The 17,865-nt window shown below is 39.2% G+C and overlaps 1 protein-coding gene across 1 annotated transcript in view; it reads right to left on the bottom strand.

Moving 5' to 3' along the window:
- ANKFN1 (ankyrin repeat and fibronectin type III domain containing 1) overlaps positions 1–17,865 on the bottom strand; it is a 113,012-nt gene that overhangs the window by 22,616 nt on the left and 72,531 nt on the right. The window contains exons 7-9 of the mRNA XM_087750845.1: positions 11,483–11,580; positions 9,878–9,968; positions 5,953–6,060 (exon numbers count right to left, since the gene is read on the bottom strand). Of these exons, the coding sequence (XP_087606971.1) occupies positions 5,953–6,060; positions 9,878–9,968; positions 11,483–11,580 (297 nt within the window). The remainder of the gene's footprint in view (positions 1–5,952; positions 6,061–9,877; positions 9,969–11,482; positions 11,581–17,865) is intronic.

The following is a 17,865-nucleotide window of genomic DNA, read 5'->3' as shown; positions in this document are numbered from 1 at the left end:
TTCCCCATCACAACAATTTCCACTCACCTGTATTGCTTCAGAGCTTTCACAGTTACATTTGCTCCCTAGTAATCTGGAATCCAAGGAAGAGGTGTTTAACTCATTTGTTCACTTCATGTCAAAGCTGAGACCTGCTGTGTGCCTGCAAGGATCTCTGGACCAGCGCTCTCAATAGAAGAATTGTATAAATTCAAATATTTGCCCAATATTCTAAAAAATGTGGTTAAATTTTTGTACATTGTATTATTTTTCACTTTCATGAATTTGACTTAATGTCTTTCCTTCTTTCATGCATGGCCTGAGTTTCCTTGTAAGCCAAAGAAAAATCTTCCAGTGGGAACTGAAACTCGCAAGCTCTGTGAAACAGCTGTGTCCACCTGTGTACCTGTAAGCAGATTTTAGAGGGTATGCCAATAGATGGCAGTCAGGAACATGCAGGATTGTGTAACGTATAATGTATTGTCAGTTGTTGTCCACATATGGCATTTAAAAGGAACGGGTGCTTAAAACTGTTTGAGATTTTTTTGCATTGTCTTATGTCCCTCTTGTTTAATGCTGTTGTAAGAGAAACAGCAGAAACGTTTAATTTAAAAATGGAGTTAATTCTTCAGATATTTACCGTGATCTGAAAAGAAAGACAAAAAGAAAAACGTAACTGTGAAACTACATCTCAGTTTTCCAGGATCTGACTGTTTATTTGGATGAAGGATGGATACCCATCCAGACTGAAGCAGGAAACATTTTGAGGGACACCCTTCTCCGGTGGGGAAAAAATATGACTCATGAAGAACTATTTGCTGAAAGCTGCTAATCGGTCTGCTTAGGTGTTTTCAGAGAAACATATTTCCCACTTAACTCCAGTGCAAAATAGGAGGTGTCTATCTGTGTCTCCCTAGTGAGTTCTGAGTTTGAACATTTAAAGAACATCTAAATTTGCTCTTGTCAAAACCCCATCTGTGGAAGTGCTCAACATATTTTTAAATGATGAATAAATTTACACCATAATTTGCACATTGAAAACCGCAGAAAGAAGACAAATTGTTAGCAATAATTACCACTCTGCTGAACAGCAAGTACAAAGAGAACAAGGTTCTGTTGGGGGTGAAATCACACAATTCAAATGTATAAGACTTATTAGATCATCAAATCCATTGTCTTTCCAGTGCAAACTTGTTCTCCATGGCATATTCTCCAACGTGCCGTTCAGTTTAGTTTTAACAGACTCATTGAAATCCATGCTCCTTTGATGCAACTGATCTTGGTTTTCTTTTCCTTTTAAAAAAAATCTTTTGTTTTTCTGTGCATATCTCCTCAGATAATTTTTATTTTACTGTGAACTTTTTTCAGTATATCACAGTAACGTAAACCAAATGCTATATGAAAACTCCTGTCTTACTGTTTCCTTCTTCCAAGTTTAAGACCAATTTAGGAATATAAATTTCATTCTAATTATGCAATTTTTATTTTCCTCTATATTAAGGGTGGAGGGAATGGAGGAGGAAATTGCTGAAGGCAAAGCAACATAATTCTGTATAAAACACCCAGAGACTGCAGCATTAAAATAAGAGGGCACATTACCAGTGAAATATATGTTATTGGGCTATTCAGTGGTTTGGGTTTAGTCCACAGCTTTGCAGAAGCCAACAGGAAAAGAAATAATGTGAAACTAGATGGAGACTGTAAACTCTCCTACATTGCTATTTGCTTTTGTTTTACAGTATAGTGTGTCTAGAAGCCAAAAAACATGGAGCTGAGATTAGAGGATAATTTGAATCTACAGGAAATGGAACTTTGTCTGTTATTTAATTGACTAATAAATAACATAGAGTAACCTTTATAGAAAAGCACCAGTAACAACAAAATAAGTTTATATTAATAAATGATACAGCAATTGTGAGCTCTTTTAATAGAAGCTCAGGAGCGAACAAATAGTGGCCAAGATTAGAGAATTTCCAGTGATTAGATTTAGATCAGAAGCACTCAAACTTGGACTGAAGTAGGCAGTTAACTACAAAGGTATGTTTACAACACTAGCAGTTTTTCTCTTCTCAGGTAGGATATAGAAATGTTTCTTTACAGTTCACTTAAATACAACAGATACTTAAAAGCAACGTCAGTCAGTTGTGGAAGAATACTCAGACTGCTAGTATGCACCTGGGGTCTCTGCTCTAGAGGAATGCCTGTTATGCTGTGCCATTTCTTTGAGGAGGAAGATCATCTGGAATTCTTTGTCCTATCACTAGACAAGCGGGTGCCTCTTCTCAAGTGGGGCAGATGTGAAGTAAATAGAATTACCTCAGTGCAAAATTATCTGAGAGCCCCACAAACCAGACAGCCTGTGGAACAGATAATATCATTTAGGGTGACCCTGAATAAGGAAGCAAATTAGCATAAGATGAGCTAGATCCCACTGAAATCCTAGTGGAGGGCATAAAATGGGGTTTAGAGTTTTCACTAACTGTGTAACCTTATGAAAATACATCAAATAGCCGGAAACTTCCAGACAAATTCAAACTCAATTTAAAGCTGCACGTTTTTAGCAGTGCAGACAACTGACACTGGGATAACGTCCATGGAGACATAATTCCACGCAGAAGTTAAAGGCGTAAGTAGTGGCCAGACACCTCAGTAGCTTGAGACCGTGACAGATTCTGTATTACCTCACCTCAAGGTGGGGTGTCTTTCAAAAGAAAATTCTGTGCCTCGTGAAGAAGCTATTGGCGTGACAGTCATATTACCGGGTGGTATATTTTGCATTACAAAGTCAGGCTCAACAGCTGAACTTGTAACTTCTTAAATTCCCTACCTGAACTTCTCAGTCTATGGCTTGGCTCTCAAGCCTGCTTTTGTATATTCTCACAAGTAATTATAATTTAAACATTTTAAACGCCCTGTGGAATCAGAGATCCTTCTCTTTGTTAAATGCAATAAAACCATGTGCTCTGCTTGTGAATCAAATTACAATTTACATCACCTCTGACTTGTCTAGTAAAATACATTTCAACCAAATTTCAGAAAGAAAGTATCTGGTAAGCTTTTTACTGAAGAGTTGGGTTCCTTTCTTAATGAAGCATCACACAATTACTTAGTCCACTCAGAATTGTTTAGAAAGAATGATCTAAAAGAAAAAAAATACTTAAAAAATACATTTGAAGTGTTGCCAGGACATACAATTGTAGTAAATCAGTTATGATAGTCTGTAGCATGGTATTATGAAGACAAATGGATGACTGTTATTTGTAATCATCAGGGTTTTCCAGAAGATTAAACAGATGAAAGCAAAGTTTCCTAAGTAATTCCCTAGGAGATTTCATCATATCACAGAGCAGGTTCAAAAGCAACAGCTGATGTAATTCCAAAAGCTCTTAAACTCACTGTACATTCCAATGTATTCTTCCTCGTATTTTGGTAAGCTTGTTTTCTTCAGCCCCTGCAATGCAAAGCACAGGGCAAAAGGCAGGCTGCAGTGCAACGCCTGAATGAACAGACTTGGGCAAGAGACCTGCCTGGAATCTGGGCAATTTAGCCCTCCCAGATCACGCTGGAGCAATAGCACACAGCCTTGCTCTTCTAGCTCCTCTGTATTCTGAGGCTTTTGCCTATGTTATCCAAGTAATCTCTGGCCTTTTAGATTGATTACCCTTTCAGTTTTTTCCACCTCCCTTGCACTCCTCCTCCACTCTCCTTCAGCCAGCCTGAGCATCATGAGTGTGATATCCTGCAGAGGAATCACTTAGTGAAAAGCCAAGGTGCCAAGACCCCAGGTTTGAGTCCTGTCTCTGTCGTCACCTAGCTGGATTCTGCTCTCATTTATAAACCACAGCAAATCAGTGGTTGTAAGCAGATTCAAGGATACTCTACAAACAACGTTCGGCTATTTACCAACATCTCTAAAACAAATGAGGAAGACAGAGGTTACACTGTTAATGTATAATCAAAGAAGAGTATGGTAAAGAGAAGCATGGTAAAGAATGGATGAATGCCTGGGCAGGTCCTCAGCTTATGTATAACCACACATCCATGCTGACTTCTATCTGTCAGTTGAATCATGCTAATTTACATTAATTAAGAATCTTGCTCAGGCCTCTGTATTATATGAAGTGAAAGTCATTATTTGGGCTTTTCAGTCATATACAGTAGCTTATCTCAGATCCTTGATCAAACTCCTCAGATTTCACTGAGATTGATAATTACCAGAATCAAGTTTCAGATTCAAAGTGATGTCATAATTCTTACTTTTTCTGCAAACACTTTGTCTTGATTCTTTACCAAATTACTGAAATACAAGGGATTGACATCAGTCATATATTTAAGGCAAGTTCCAAAGGCCCTCCTATTATGTTACAATCCTGATTTATCCAAAATATACTACTGTGTAATGCTAGCATTACAAGCAATTATGAGATTTTTATTTGGTTGGAGGCAAGGGTGTTTCTCAAGCTGACTCCACAGTGTAGTACTGCCACATATCCCATATCCTCTTTCAGACATGCAAGAAAATGTTCTGAGCTAAACAGATTTTCTGTATTGTTGTTATTTATTATTTAAGGAAAAGGAGTTAGGAAATCAACAACAGAGTTGTCTGTGCTTTGCTTTGAGACTGGGGTTAATTTCTGGAGCAGTGGAATTTTATAAGAACCAGGCACTGGTGTCAGATTCTCCAAAGGAGGGATTTTCTGCATGTTGTTTATAACTGCTTCTGTTCTGGGCTGGTATGTCAGTAAAACAATTTATACTAAGAATATTCTCAGATATTCCATCACTTATTCCCTGTTGACTAGGAAGGTGGCTTGAAAGACCTGAGATATGCACTAACTTCAGAAAGGAAAAACTGTACCGTGGAAAAAAGACTTCTTTAATAGCATGAAAAAGCTATGTACGAGTACATCATCTGTAATTTCAGTACCAAGACCACCTGCAAGTGATAATGCTTGTATGAATTTTAATTAGAGAAACAACATTTTCTTGCAATATCTCCTTTCCCTTTCCAAGCAACATAGCTGAATAGTTTAAGTTGCTATGGTTACAATCGGTTGTTGCAGACTGTGGATCATCGTGATAGTGACATATTTGCACGTAAAGAACAAAGGCTGCATCGTTCCATTTCAGCCAGATGATTTTAGCCCTAAGTATTTCTATGATTTTAAATCAATTGATGCAGCTTGACATAACAGTCATACTAGGTGAAGAAAAATGAAAACTTCATGGAAGTTCAACTTTTCAGTTTAAAATAAGTTCCTTTGCAATGAAGCATTATTCCAGTTAGAAGTTTATTTTAAGAAAATAAATGGTACTTTTCAACAACCCATATAGAACAGGAGTTTTTATATATGCTTTAAAAAGAATGCCAAGCTGTTGCCTTGGCTCTTGAGCTATTAAAGGCACAGTCTGTTTCTCATGAATGACGAGCAAAGAGCTGGCTGAGATTCGAACTCTCTCCTAGTTTGATCCATTCTATTTGAAAATGTAGCAATCTTATCTTCCTGCTGCATTGAGCAAGTATTTTTCATTATAGATTGGCATCACATCCACTAGAGTACTTAGTGTCTTCCATTTGGAGGCAGCCAAGTCCCCTGTTTTGATCCAAAACAGTTGTTAACTCTCTAAAGTATTTCTTTATATGAAAAAATAAAAGAGAGATCCTTGAAACATTTTAGTGGAATCCCGTGTGAAACTAATTTGTAGGAAAAAACAAATCAATAGGTGTGTAGGGTGCACAGGGAGAAAGGGTGTGTCTGTGCTTGTGTGCATTCTAGCTTTCAGATGTTTTCATCCAACTAATTTCAAGGGTTAAGAGCAAGATAGTGTGCTAAAGTGATTCCAGATGGGCCAATATTAATATCTTTCTTTTCCTGATGAATGAGAAGGTATGACCTAGTTAGAAAACTGCTAAAATTACAGGCGCCACAGAGGCTTCAGCTGGTGCCCTACCACATAGATATTTATCCTTACCTCTGCAATTATAATGCTGATGAGCTGCTCGAACCTGCTGAAGGAGACGTTCCAGGGCCTCAGTGTGTCCCCTGTGCCGAGGTTCTCTTCCACTGCAGTCTTTCCAGTCTATTGAACAAAGGAAATAAACAGAAATGAAACACAAAGGAGCAGGAGAAGGTTTTAAAATATTTTCTTGCCTCGGATACTTCTTGGCTTTAGAGGAGTTTTACATCTGGGCATGCAGGAAAAAATGGCAGTTGTTTTTAAGTCTGCTGTTGTTACTCGTACAATGAGTTTCCTTTGCCTTGTGCCAGCTAGGTAATTAATCATAATGATTATTAACAAAGAGGTCACAATCAGCTCCTAGAGGCTCCTGTAGTGACTGACTAGACAATGGCTATTTCTTTTCAGTACATAAATGGCCTCTGTTGCTGTAGTGTCAGAGCTGCTCTCAGCCTGTACAGTACTGACACTCTCAGTACCTCACTAAGATCACGCTACTGCTCCTTCTGCATTTTGTTGAGACACCAGGAGGCTAAATGACTCTCCTACAGTTGTATAGGAAACCGCTTGCAAAACAGAGAATTAACATCTTCCTACATCCAGAGCTAGCTCTGTAGCCAGAGAAACATGCTCTGAGTAAAATTATTTCTGAAAATCTGCTCCCAGCAGAGGCCTGAACAAACACTGGCAATTCCTGCCCTAGAGTCTACGGTCTGCTCAGCACTGCACTCGTGAGGCAAGAAGCTGCGGTTTCTGTCCCGCGTACCTTCAACCAACAGAAGACTTTGTTTTCACTCATTTGCTGCTAGCTACAGTCTCAATCTTGATTTTAAAAAACAGACAATCTCATCACAAATAGGAGGATGAAACTGTGTGTATCAGAGAGGAGCTTTTTAATTCCAGACTTTACTATTTTCATACTTTCATCATAATGTGAAAAAAATATTGCACCAGTTTCCTGACTCAAATTAATGATGGATCAAGGTATTAGGAGATCTGTCTGCAAGGGAGACATGCTTCCATCTTGCTGGCATAGAGGCCATGTACGTATTCACAGCCACGAACAAACAGTTTGCTCACTCACTAAATATACAGATCTAGTTTCTAGTACAAGTTTGGAGTCAAGCATTCCTTCCAATAGGCTCACTATGCCAGGGATATAAATATGTATTTGCTGCCATTTAGCATAGCAGCTAGAGTAAGCCCCATGAAAGGGTGGAAAGAGAAGACATTTGCTATCCTGATAGCCTGTGGGCAGTTGTAACAGCTGCAGAGTGGCTCTCCTGCATGTTGCATGCTATTGTAGAGATCAAGGGCCAGCTGCATTTATAGCTCTGTGTGGGGAGGCCAGTTCTTAGATCTCCTACGAGCAGCCAAGAGGAACCAACTGGAACTCGCCAATCTCAAAGTGCTTTGATGTCATCAAACTGGTAGAGTTTCGAACAACCTCATGATTTCTCTGTCCCGGTGGTTTCCAAACTTTTTGAGCCTCCAGATTGCTAACTATCTTAAAAATGACATGGAAATCAGACCGGCTTCCCTCATTGTCCATCACTCACATGCTAATGAATAAGCCTAGAAATGTTAGTATCTACTCTGATTTCACAGAGCAGCTGCACAACACTGGCCACCACTTTCCAGCCTGCTGCTGTGTATGTGGGGGGAACGGGAGGACAGTGGCAAGCATTCGCTGTCATGCTACACAGATGCATCTCCAAGGATGTCACTAACCTTTGATGCTTTGAGGTTGGAATGGATCAGGATTAAGCCCTGAAGCTTTCATTTCCCTTGCATATTCTTCTGGCTGCCATTACAGACAACTTTGTAGAGTACTAATGTATTCACATTTAATTTTTAGCTTAGGGCCATATTTTGTTATGCAACACTGGTGTAATTTCAGGTTGCTGCCTTCTTGCCAAGCACAAATCTGCTAGTTTTCAAAACCAGTGGTGAAGGCAGTCACGTGGATAAAGGAGTTCTGTCCCCGGTACCTGCTGTGGTAAATAGCATCTTGTCTCTCAAGCTAAAATTCTGACGTTAGTATTACTTAATGAAAGAATTTACATTTAGGCTCTGATGGTCTCACGTGCTGTAAAGTTTAAGCATGTGTCACTAAGGATACTTAATGAAAACACCACGTTCTTGCCAGCTATCTATGTACAGTGAGCTGAGTCTGCCTAATGCTTCTGTGTTCATCAACAAAGAAAACATTCATATATAGCCATGAAGAAACATTTCTCTTTGCCATAAACTCACAGAACATCTCATATCTATCAAGTGATGCTCCTGCTCTCCTACAGGGAAATCCAAAAGAGTCCTTTTTTTACCTTGGCTGCCTTTCAGAGAGAAACACCTCCACGATGATTGTCCCAGGCACTTCAGTAGCACTGCCATGGATGGTACTGCTCTCCCTGGTGGAAGCAGGGACTTCACCGAGCAGCTGCACATGACAACGTGGCCCTAATGCCAGCAAGTCTAGGACTTTCTGCTACTCTAAAGCCCAGACTCCCTGAGACACTAAACAAGGGAAATGAACTTAATTCTCTGCATAGTTCCTGTGTTGATCCACTGAAATCTGCAGGAAAACTTCCCTTACATCCCAAAGCTTTGGAACTGGCAGATATCATCAGATTTCAGAAGGTTAATAATAGTGGACAAGCAATAGACAGGGAGGACAATGCAATATGCTCAAAGCAGAAGCTCGTACAAAGCTACAGTCTTAAATGCCACCTCTCTTGCCAGGAGTGGCCTGTTCTTTGGCAACATTTAGCTGAATAACTAGCAGAAACTAACTGTTTCTCAGCTGATGTAAATTTTTTGTTTGTGGGGCCAAATCCTGTGCAGTTATACCTGGCTATAGTCAAGGTAATTGCATGTCACTAAGTTATTTAAAACAACTCCATAGTAGTGAGTTAACCACATAACCAAGAGTAGAATTTTGTCCCACGATTGTAGCACATTCTTGTTCTCAAACAGAATATTTCTTTAGCTTAGTTGTGCTTTTATTCTGGGGTAACATGAGCAAAATTGAAGCAAAATGGGGCAGTGGTACTGCAAGAGCCTCATTTATCCCACCTTCTCCAGGATGACTACTGAGAGTAGGTACAGCTTGCTTTATTTTCTCACATTAGCATACCAGGTTATTAAATTGTTGCATTAGCCTAATAAAAACTAGTGCTAATGCAATAAAATGAAAAGTCCCACTTTACTGCATTAATCAATACAAGGGAAGCTGTAATATGCTGAGCCAGTTTGGCAGTGAACACTAAGTCTGGAAAAGCATCTAACAACACAACGTGATTATAATAGATTAAAAATTACAAATGAAAAATCATAGTCCTAATGGAGTCTGAGAAAACCTGTCATAGGTTTGAAAAGGAAGAAAGGCTTTTGGACATGTCTGGAACATTTTAGTGCTTACGGGCTAGATCCTATCAACATGTGTGTCCATACTAGAGTATTTTACATACAGGATGCTATAAGAATGGTCCAGTGAATAGGATCTGTAATGCCACAAGGCAGAATACAAAATTACATATGATGCATGTGCTTTGGTTCTAGCAGTTCAGATTCAGGTTTTGATCCATTCATGTACTGACAAATGAGGTTCCATATAGCAGAACTCTATTAAGAGAAATGAAGGTCAAAATAGTTGACCTTCATTTTTCTTAAGTGTTAGTGACTAGATGACAATGTTCTGTCAAAGGACTAGAGAAGAATAAAAGATAAGACAAATAAATATACATATATGATTATTTTGCATATTTTTGGGGGGTGTAAGGAGCTGAGTTTTATTTATTTATTTATTTCACTCCTAGGTGATATGGCAATTAAATGATGAACTCCAGAATATTTGTCTTTTTCTGTTCTTTGAAGAGGGAGAAATTCTTACAAAGCAACATCACTAATCAAACTAGGAGGGTAGACAAACTCAACCTACTTGAAGGAGAAGCATATTCAGGAGTAGATTTGCGTGGAGGTCCCCATCCTCTCATGTTGTATGCTGAAACATGGACATAATACCTCTGGCCCTGCAAATGGAAACAACTGGAGTCAAAACTGTCAGTTGACTCAAAATCTTGACTGTAATAGCTGGAAAGCAGTCCCTCCCAAAGATGTTTTCTTTGAAAAACTTAAATAGCTTTCAGTGGCATCAACGATGCACCATGACAGATTGAAACATAGTACAAAGATTTCAGGACAGGTGATCTGCTGCGGGTTAACAGAACACACCAATTCCAACTGAGAAACTGCAATCTCTTCTACCAAAGCCGAACCCTGGGAACTTTTACAATCAGACTTCAGGAATAGGGACTCCCTTTTTTCCTGTTGTAGTTAACAGAGTCTCTCTACCAGCACAGCAATGGAAGAAGCTTCGTTTGGCTGCCACTGAAATCAGTCAGACCTTTATCACTGAATTTGATTCATAAATCTAGGCTGATGGAAAGCACTTCTGAAAGTCTAACTTTTAATTTAAATATGTTATATACTTTGGAGAGTAGAGACAAACACACAGTAAGCACTGTTCTTAACATGTGCCTATGGAAGTGACTGTGCAAGCTTGCTTGATTTTAACTTAAGAACAGTTACTCTGTTTAGTTGTTAGAAAATGAGAAACAGAGTAAATGCATATTGTGGCTCAGCTCCTTGGAAGACAGGGTGCTTCAAATCAAAGATTTCTTCAGATAAAAGGCTAGAAAAAACCAATATTTTTTTCTGTTCTATGTAGAGGGTTTTATATTGTGCCCATTGGTTACTCTTTAAAGTTAATTCTGTCATTTTGAGAGCCCATGTTTTGGGACGCTGGTCAAGGGTCACGTCCCCCTACTATAACTTTGTGGGCCTGCTTCAGTGTGCAGTGAGTTCAGTGGAAAGGCTCCAGCTCAGTGGATGCTGGATTGGGCCCCTCTGATGATGTTTTCAGTGGAAATAGTAGCACTTTGAGCAAGCTTTATTTTCATCAAGTATTTTGTCAATCAAAATTTGCTTGCACAAATGGTCCTGAACAACCTGTAGGAAGAAGACTTTCAGACACATGGTCAAAATTATTCTGCTTAAGAATATATATGAATATTCATCAATTTTCTCCATCGCTGACCCAGTTCTTATCAGTGTAGAACATTTGTACAAAAATAAATAACAAAAATGAAAATGATTGCCAGCGATGTGTGCGTTCCTGGAAGAAGCAGAAGAGAAAGAACTGTTATTTTAGCTATTGGTCATCAGAGTCAGGACTAGATCTTTCATGAGACTTTGATCTTCACTAAGATGATCCTGTGACCCAGAGGACAGCAGCTTTTACTCCAGTCATTTCTGATCTCCCCTAAGCATGAGAACTTATAAAACAGTTCACGCTGTCTGTCTATTCCTTTGTGACTTTTGGATTATGGATACCAGACATACTATGCTTAATGAGTGGAACTTCGTGCTAGAAGAAAGGCACTCTACAGTTATTATCAACAGGCATGGATGCAAATTATCAGTGTCTTTATGTCACTGGGGCAACAGGGGGCATCAAGATCTAAATGAGTCGTTTGGCACTTACTGTTCTGAGACCTGTGATGGTGCACCTCAAAGACTGAAGATTATCCATAATTATTTCACCAACCAAAGGAGAAAAGTCTTCTGAAGAGCTCCATTCCACTAGGAAACAAATAGCAGAAGGAAATCAAATCAGATACCAGTCCAAGCAAAGAAATCAAAGTACTTGAATCACTCACAGGTTAAGTTTTCTCCTAGCAGTTTCCCATGTGGATACTAAAAGTCATGTTTAACAAAAATGTTTAGCCAAACTTCACACAATAATTAAATTATATCTCTGTGTATGAAAGAGAAAAGCAAAATATTGCTCAAAAGCTTTTCAGGAAAGAATGCTTAAAAATACACTGCAGTACAAATTACATTCAGTCAACATTTGCCCTCATTTAAACAATTTCCTTTTAAAGAAAGAGAAGTAGTGGGAAAGAGTAGGTAGAGGATTTGGAGCTGCTAATGCCACTTGGCAGTTTATACATCCAAACCAACAAAAGTACTGTTTTGCAGTTGGATCTGCATCGGTGGGCATGGGCAGAGAGTCCTTTTGCCACAAAACTCTCATCACCTAGCCTTGGCTAATTTGTATAGAAATATCCTCCTTGGACTAGATCCGACACTCACTAGAGTCTCTTCATTGGTTTCAGTGGGTTCTGGCTCTCTTGTCCAAGCCTGATGCTGCTGTGGTCACTGAAATTACAGAGCTCCAGAAAGACCTGTTAAGTTGTATCCATTTTTGAAGTGAATTAAGCGGCGCTGGGCTGACACATCCCTCCCAACCCGTCCTGCAGCCTAAATTACAATGGATACCTTCACCGAAGTGCTCCCATCAACTTGTACAGACGATTCGTATTCCTGCTTAAGGGGTTATGAAATTAGTAGCCCTGCTGTCAGTATTCTTTCTCAGTACTTGCAAAAATGAGTGTGCATGGAAAATAATATCAAGCAGACCATAGTAGATGATTTAAAGAAAAAGAATATATGCAAGTGGGGAACTGATGGCTGCAGGTAGGAAAACAGACTCTTCTTAAATTATACTTTATTAATGACAGGTACCATGATTAGCATTAAGGTTAATCCCAGAGTCAGACCTCTGGGATTTAGTAACTTGTACTTCAGACTCCAACTTCTAGGAAAACCTATCAAAACCACAGTGAAATTAATCTCTTAAATTATTCCACTGTAGACATGGGGAAATCCCATCAATTTTCTGGATTTACACCAAAGTAGAGAATTCAACCCAAAGCTTTCCCTTTAAGAGTCACAAAATGGTTTATAGATAGTTTATTTGCATATTTATTAGTATTGGAGTCAATAATTTAGAATCGATCAGAGGCTATAGGTATTTTAATTTCAGCATGTGGAATTTTCATCTTCTGGCTGTGTCATACTGATATTTTCATGTTAAAAGAAAAAGGCTTCACAAAATTTTTTGCTCAGCCTATACAACATTTAACTGCCAAAACATTTTTCTAAAATAGCCAAGTATCAAGAGCACAACTCATTTCTCCTTTCTCTCCAAATTGCTCCTTTTCTGTGATTGCAATTTGTGAATGCACAGCATGTTCTGCAACATTTTTGTATTTGCTGCAATGGAAAGGATATTGGTTTTGTCTATTGGCTTTGAATTTTTTCACAGTGTATTTTTCTAGTTTTCCATGGGTTTTAAATACCTAATTACTGCCACCTTTAGTGGAAGCTATCTCTGTACATTAGTATGAAAATGTATAGACTGTTACGGTACCGTATTGTAGGTTTTTGTTGACAACTTAATTATAGGAATACTTACAAGTACCATTGAACTTGATGGCCTGTCAGAACTTCCATTGTAAACCGTGATTTTCAGGGTTTATAACTCCACTGTATGAAATAATTGAGGACATTGCGTACATGCTGCAAACTTAGACTATGTTGTCTGTTTTCCAGAAGGATAAATTGGAGAAACCCTGTTCGAACTGCTGAACCTGTTATCAACAGGCTTGCAGTCACTTCAGATACCATTTTTCTCTTCAAAGATAGATGTAAAGCAAGATAGTGTCGCTCCAGACCGATTCTGCCAACAAATCCTGTCTTCACTGAAATCCCCAGGCATGACTAAGTGCGCTTCTCAGCGTGAGGGGCAGCGGTAAGGTTGCATTTTAGGCAGCACAAAAGCCAAGGGTGAAATAAGCAGCTTTAAGCTGCTTTTGAGCTTCCCAAATTTTTAGCTGTTCTATGGACTGGAGACTGCCCAAACATAAACTGGTAGCTCAAGAGGCATATTTAAATTTGGGTAGCTTACACAAATAAACATTGCAGCCCTATTCTTGATGTGGGTCTGCTTCTCAACCCTTCCACTTGTATTCCAGCATTTAGAAAAGTGCTCCTAATATTTAGAGATCCTAACATACTGCCTGAAGAGGAATTAACTGCCTTAATCTAAACAGGATTACAATCCTACACGTTTGCAAGCATGCGTACAGCAGGAACATCGTGGTACTAGTATTATGACTAGCAACAGCATGGCAGTTTGTTCTCAGGAATAATCAAGGACCACTGAGTTCAGAGAAAGAAGCTGAGTTACTAAGGGGAGAAAAGGCTGACATTGCCTTTAAAGCCGACTCAGGAACAGATGAGGAAGTGGGGTTTGAAATAATAAATCACAGCTTTGCTCTGATGTTCTAGGGCAAACTGTTGCCCCAACTCCTGTTGTTAGTGAAACCCCACGTGCAGGGCAAACGCCCTCACACACTTGCTGGGTGACACCGTGATCTCCCAGGCCCTTGAAGGACAACTACTCGCTCGGGAGAGCGACCGAGTCTGCTAGTCCTTTCACGAGGCACTGAGGAGAGCTGTGTACCCCGCTGATCCCCTCAGCCAGCCGAGTCTTCGCTGGCTGCTAGGCTGAGGCTCAGCTGTGCTTCTCATTAGACAGCCAAGTAATGCCAACATTTTGCACTTATTTTTTTTAGTTTACCCTGTGGTGGCTGAAACCCATGAAATTGAAAACATAGGAATATGATCTTAGCTTGTGGATCAGGTTATGGTTATCATTATGATTGAGAACCCCCCTTTTAACCTAACAAGACGGTGTATACAAAGTTCCTCAAAATTCAATTTTCAAATATATATATTTAAAAACCTCACATTTGGAAAAACCCCTGCCCCCCAGTTTCAATAAAGATTTCCATAACTGAAAAATAAATATTTTTTGAACAGCTGTGTTGGAATAGTGCCTTCTTTTTCCCCTTGTTTCAAAGTACTACTGAAAACATATCAACAGGATACACTGAAGCATTGCTATTTTTGACAGAATGTCATTCTCTGACTCATGATATCTGTCATAAAGAAACTCATAACAAATTTTGGAATTTTTTGCTTACTTTTCATTTTAACAAACTTTTTTTCCCATGATTTTACTGATTCAAGTGAGAAGAGGATGACATGATATAGTTTTAAAGAAATGCAAATCAACTTAAGTCATTTATCACTTAAGGTCATATCTCCTGTTATACATGGCCAGATTTCAGCTTTCTACCATAATGGTCATCTAAAAATAATACATAATATTCTACTATACTCATTCATTGCGTTTTAAACCTTTTAGAAGGATGTGAATACCAGTGTCCCTATTTTATAGATGGGAAAATGAAGGCAAGGAGAGGCAGAGCATCTTGTCCGCTCAGCAGGCCCCAAAACAACAAGGGACAAACGCCTGTGACCTATATTACATTTATAGGCCAGTGTTGCTCACATTTTCTGGCTGTGTGGGATATATATAGTTCTTTCTGGTACCAATACAAAGCCACGCATCCATGGTCTTACCCTTGTGATTAACCTGGATCTAAAAATTACGTAACTTTGTGCATGAGCAACCCATCATGAAGATTTTGCTACATCTTTGCCTCCTTTCTGAGAGAGGGTGCTGGGAGAGACTGCTCTGGTAGTAAACAAAAAATATCAACCATTTGTGTAACTCTAAAGTACTTGGGACTTTAAGAAAGAACAAAAGGCTAGCTAACCTCAGCACTTTATAAGTTGAATATAAAAATGCTCAAGTATAAAAACCTGAAGATGAAGAGGGTCCTTTATAAGAGCCCAGGAACAAGAGCTGGTCTTTTAGACTGTACCAACTGTGCTGTAAAGGACCTGAAAGCTGTTGGGTGAATTAAGGATGGAGCATGTTCCAGTCCTGTTCTGAACACCCCAAAGGGCTGCTTTGTTGTGAACGCTGAATGTCTTTGCTGTTGCGGCTTTCCATCTGACACTTCACGTTATGTCAGAGCAGGGCTTTTTTGTGTGTTTAATATATTGGTGACTATGTGTTTTAATGAAGGTGCCCTGTATTCCAGAGCTAGCAAATGCACGATGTGTTGCTGCGGTCGCCAAGATAAGTAGTAATTTTTAAATAAACAGCAGTATAAACAGTTACATAAAACTCATGTAAATTGCTGGCACATAATTTTAGGCTGGCTTAAGTTATGTAACTTACTTGTGGCCAAGTTTTTTTTTTTCTCTTCATACTCAATTCATGCACTTTAAAATAAAGGGAGAAGTTTATTTTCACCTGTTTCTTTTTGACTCGCTATCTTTCTGTTATACTGAGCATGCCTTAAACAGCTCACCAGAGAGACTGACAGGCAGACAAGAGACAAAGTGAAGGCACAAAACACTTCCTGACCCTATTGTAGATTCATTTAGGAAAGGACCTTCTGAGTCAAGTAAATAGCCTGAGCCACAGTAGAATTTGTCACTTCTCTTGGCATTTGTTTTTGCTTGCACTTAAATTACTCACTGAATTGCTGAGTAGATTAATTAGACCGAGGGACGTGAGTTCTGTTGCTAAATTGATGGGGTCTACAGAATAGTGTGCTGAGCTGGGATTCTGGTTTTATTCTTGCATTTGCTACTGACTTGCTGTGTGACCTTGGGCAACACATTATGCCACTATACCTTTTAAACCAGACTTAAGCAGCAAAGATTCTCTCCCATTCCCTTCCTCCCGATGTCTAGGGCCTAGGCTGAAGGACGCTGTGATCGTAGCTTATGTTTCCAAGGGCCTCCAAACAAATAACTGGATTGTTCGATAGCTTCCTTTGAGATGCAGGACTGAAAGAGTGCACTAACACCAGAAACCACTTCACACCATCTTTTTCTGCCTGCTGATCTTTATGAAATAATTTCGATGATTTACACTCATAACGTCTTAGCAGCTTGATTTCAGGATATCAAACACTGCCATTCATGTGCATAAAATCAGGATGAATGTACCTAAACAAATATTTAGAAGTATAACACAAGTGAAGAGAATTGAACAGTAGTGAAAAGCAGAAATCAGTTTGCTGTGTAGACAGTGTCACCAGCTCAGATGGAGAACATTGTTTGCAGTATTTGGTCAGCTCCTCCTCACTGCCTTGAACTGTTCTTTCCAGCCTGAATTAAGAAAGGAACCCAATTTTTGCAGATTTGGGTTCAGGCTCTGTTCGTGCCTCTCTCATGTTTGGAAATTCTCCAAAGAATGATAGGAGAAAGACAAGTCATACCAGCTGTAGGGAGTACTTACAGAGATCCCAGCATAGTGCTTCCATTAGGAAAAAACAAATGTTTGGCACTGAAGAGTTTGTATTTGTTCCCATGGATTTGTTTTTTTGCGTGAAGGGTATAATCCATCCATAAAGGCACACTAACTTAGAACGTCTGGAATTGGTTGCATTCTGCTCAATGAGAGTGTAGGCAGGGACAATGTGATACGAGCCACAGCATTTACAAAAGGGACAGGTGAACTTTTCATTTGTTTGTTTGTTTAGGGACTCCAATTGGGATTTACTACAATGCCTAAGGGACTTAGGCATATTGCTGTGCAAACACAGAAGTTAAAACAGTGTAGTCGTGGCCTGGGACTAGGATTTCTAGGTACTGCTTAAATTAAAACCTGGGCTCCTAACTGCTCTAAATACTAGCATTCATTATTTTGGATCTTATCTATTATTTCAGTTATTTCTGTAAACTTATTTAAGGCTCTTTGCACTGGGGCAGTAGAAACATCAGTAAGGCTGAAGAGGAATGGAAAAGATGCAAACAAACAGCACTGTGTCCACCTGAAGTAAATAAAGCACTGCTGTGTGTTAGTGTGAAAGAGCTACGGGTGGGTTTAAGGGCCTCTCATCAGAACAACTTTCAGAACACCAAGGAGAGTATCAAGAGCAGCATTCCTAGACTATTCCTGGAGAGCACATCTTCATTTGAAACTTTTGTGGCTATAAATCTTCCTGATACTTGTTTTGGACATTTTTTTTTAATAATCAAATAGTTTATTTGCAGTAAAGCTTCTTCCCAAACAGCTGTGGGCTCCTTTACCTTTTACGCCTGCTAATAATAACCAATGATGTTAAATAACCTTTCTTGTGGCCCTGTTTC

This window comes from Nipponia nippon, unplaced genomic scaffold (genome assembly GCF_047370975.1).
Source record: "Nipponia nippon isolate SJK-2023a ecotype South Korea unplaced genomic scaffold, ASM4737097v1 scaffold_14, whole genome shotgun sequence".
NCBI lineage: Eukaryota > Metazoa > Chordata > Aves > Pelecaniformes > Threskiornithidae > Nipponia > Nipponia nippon.
The sequence above is the reverse complement of the archived record's forward strand: the minus strand, read 5'-3'. Positions and strand labels throughout refer to the sequence as shown.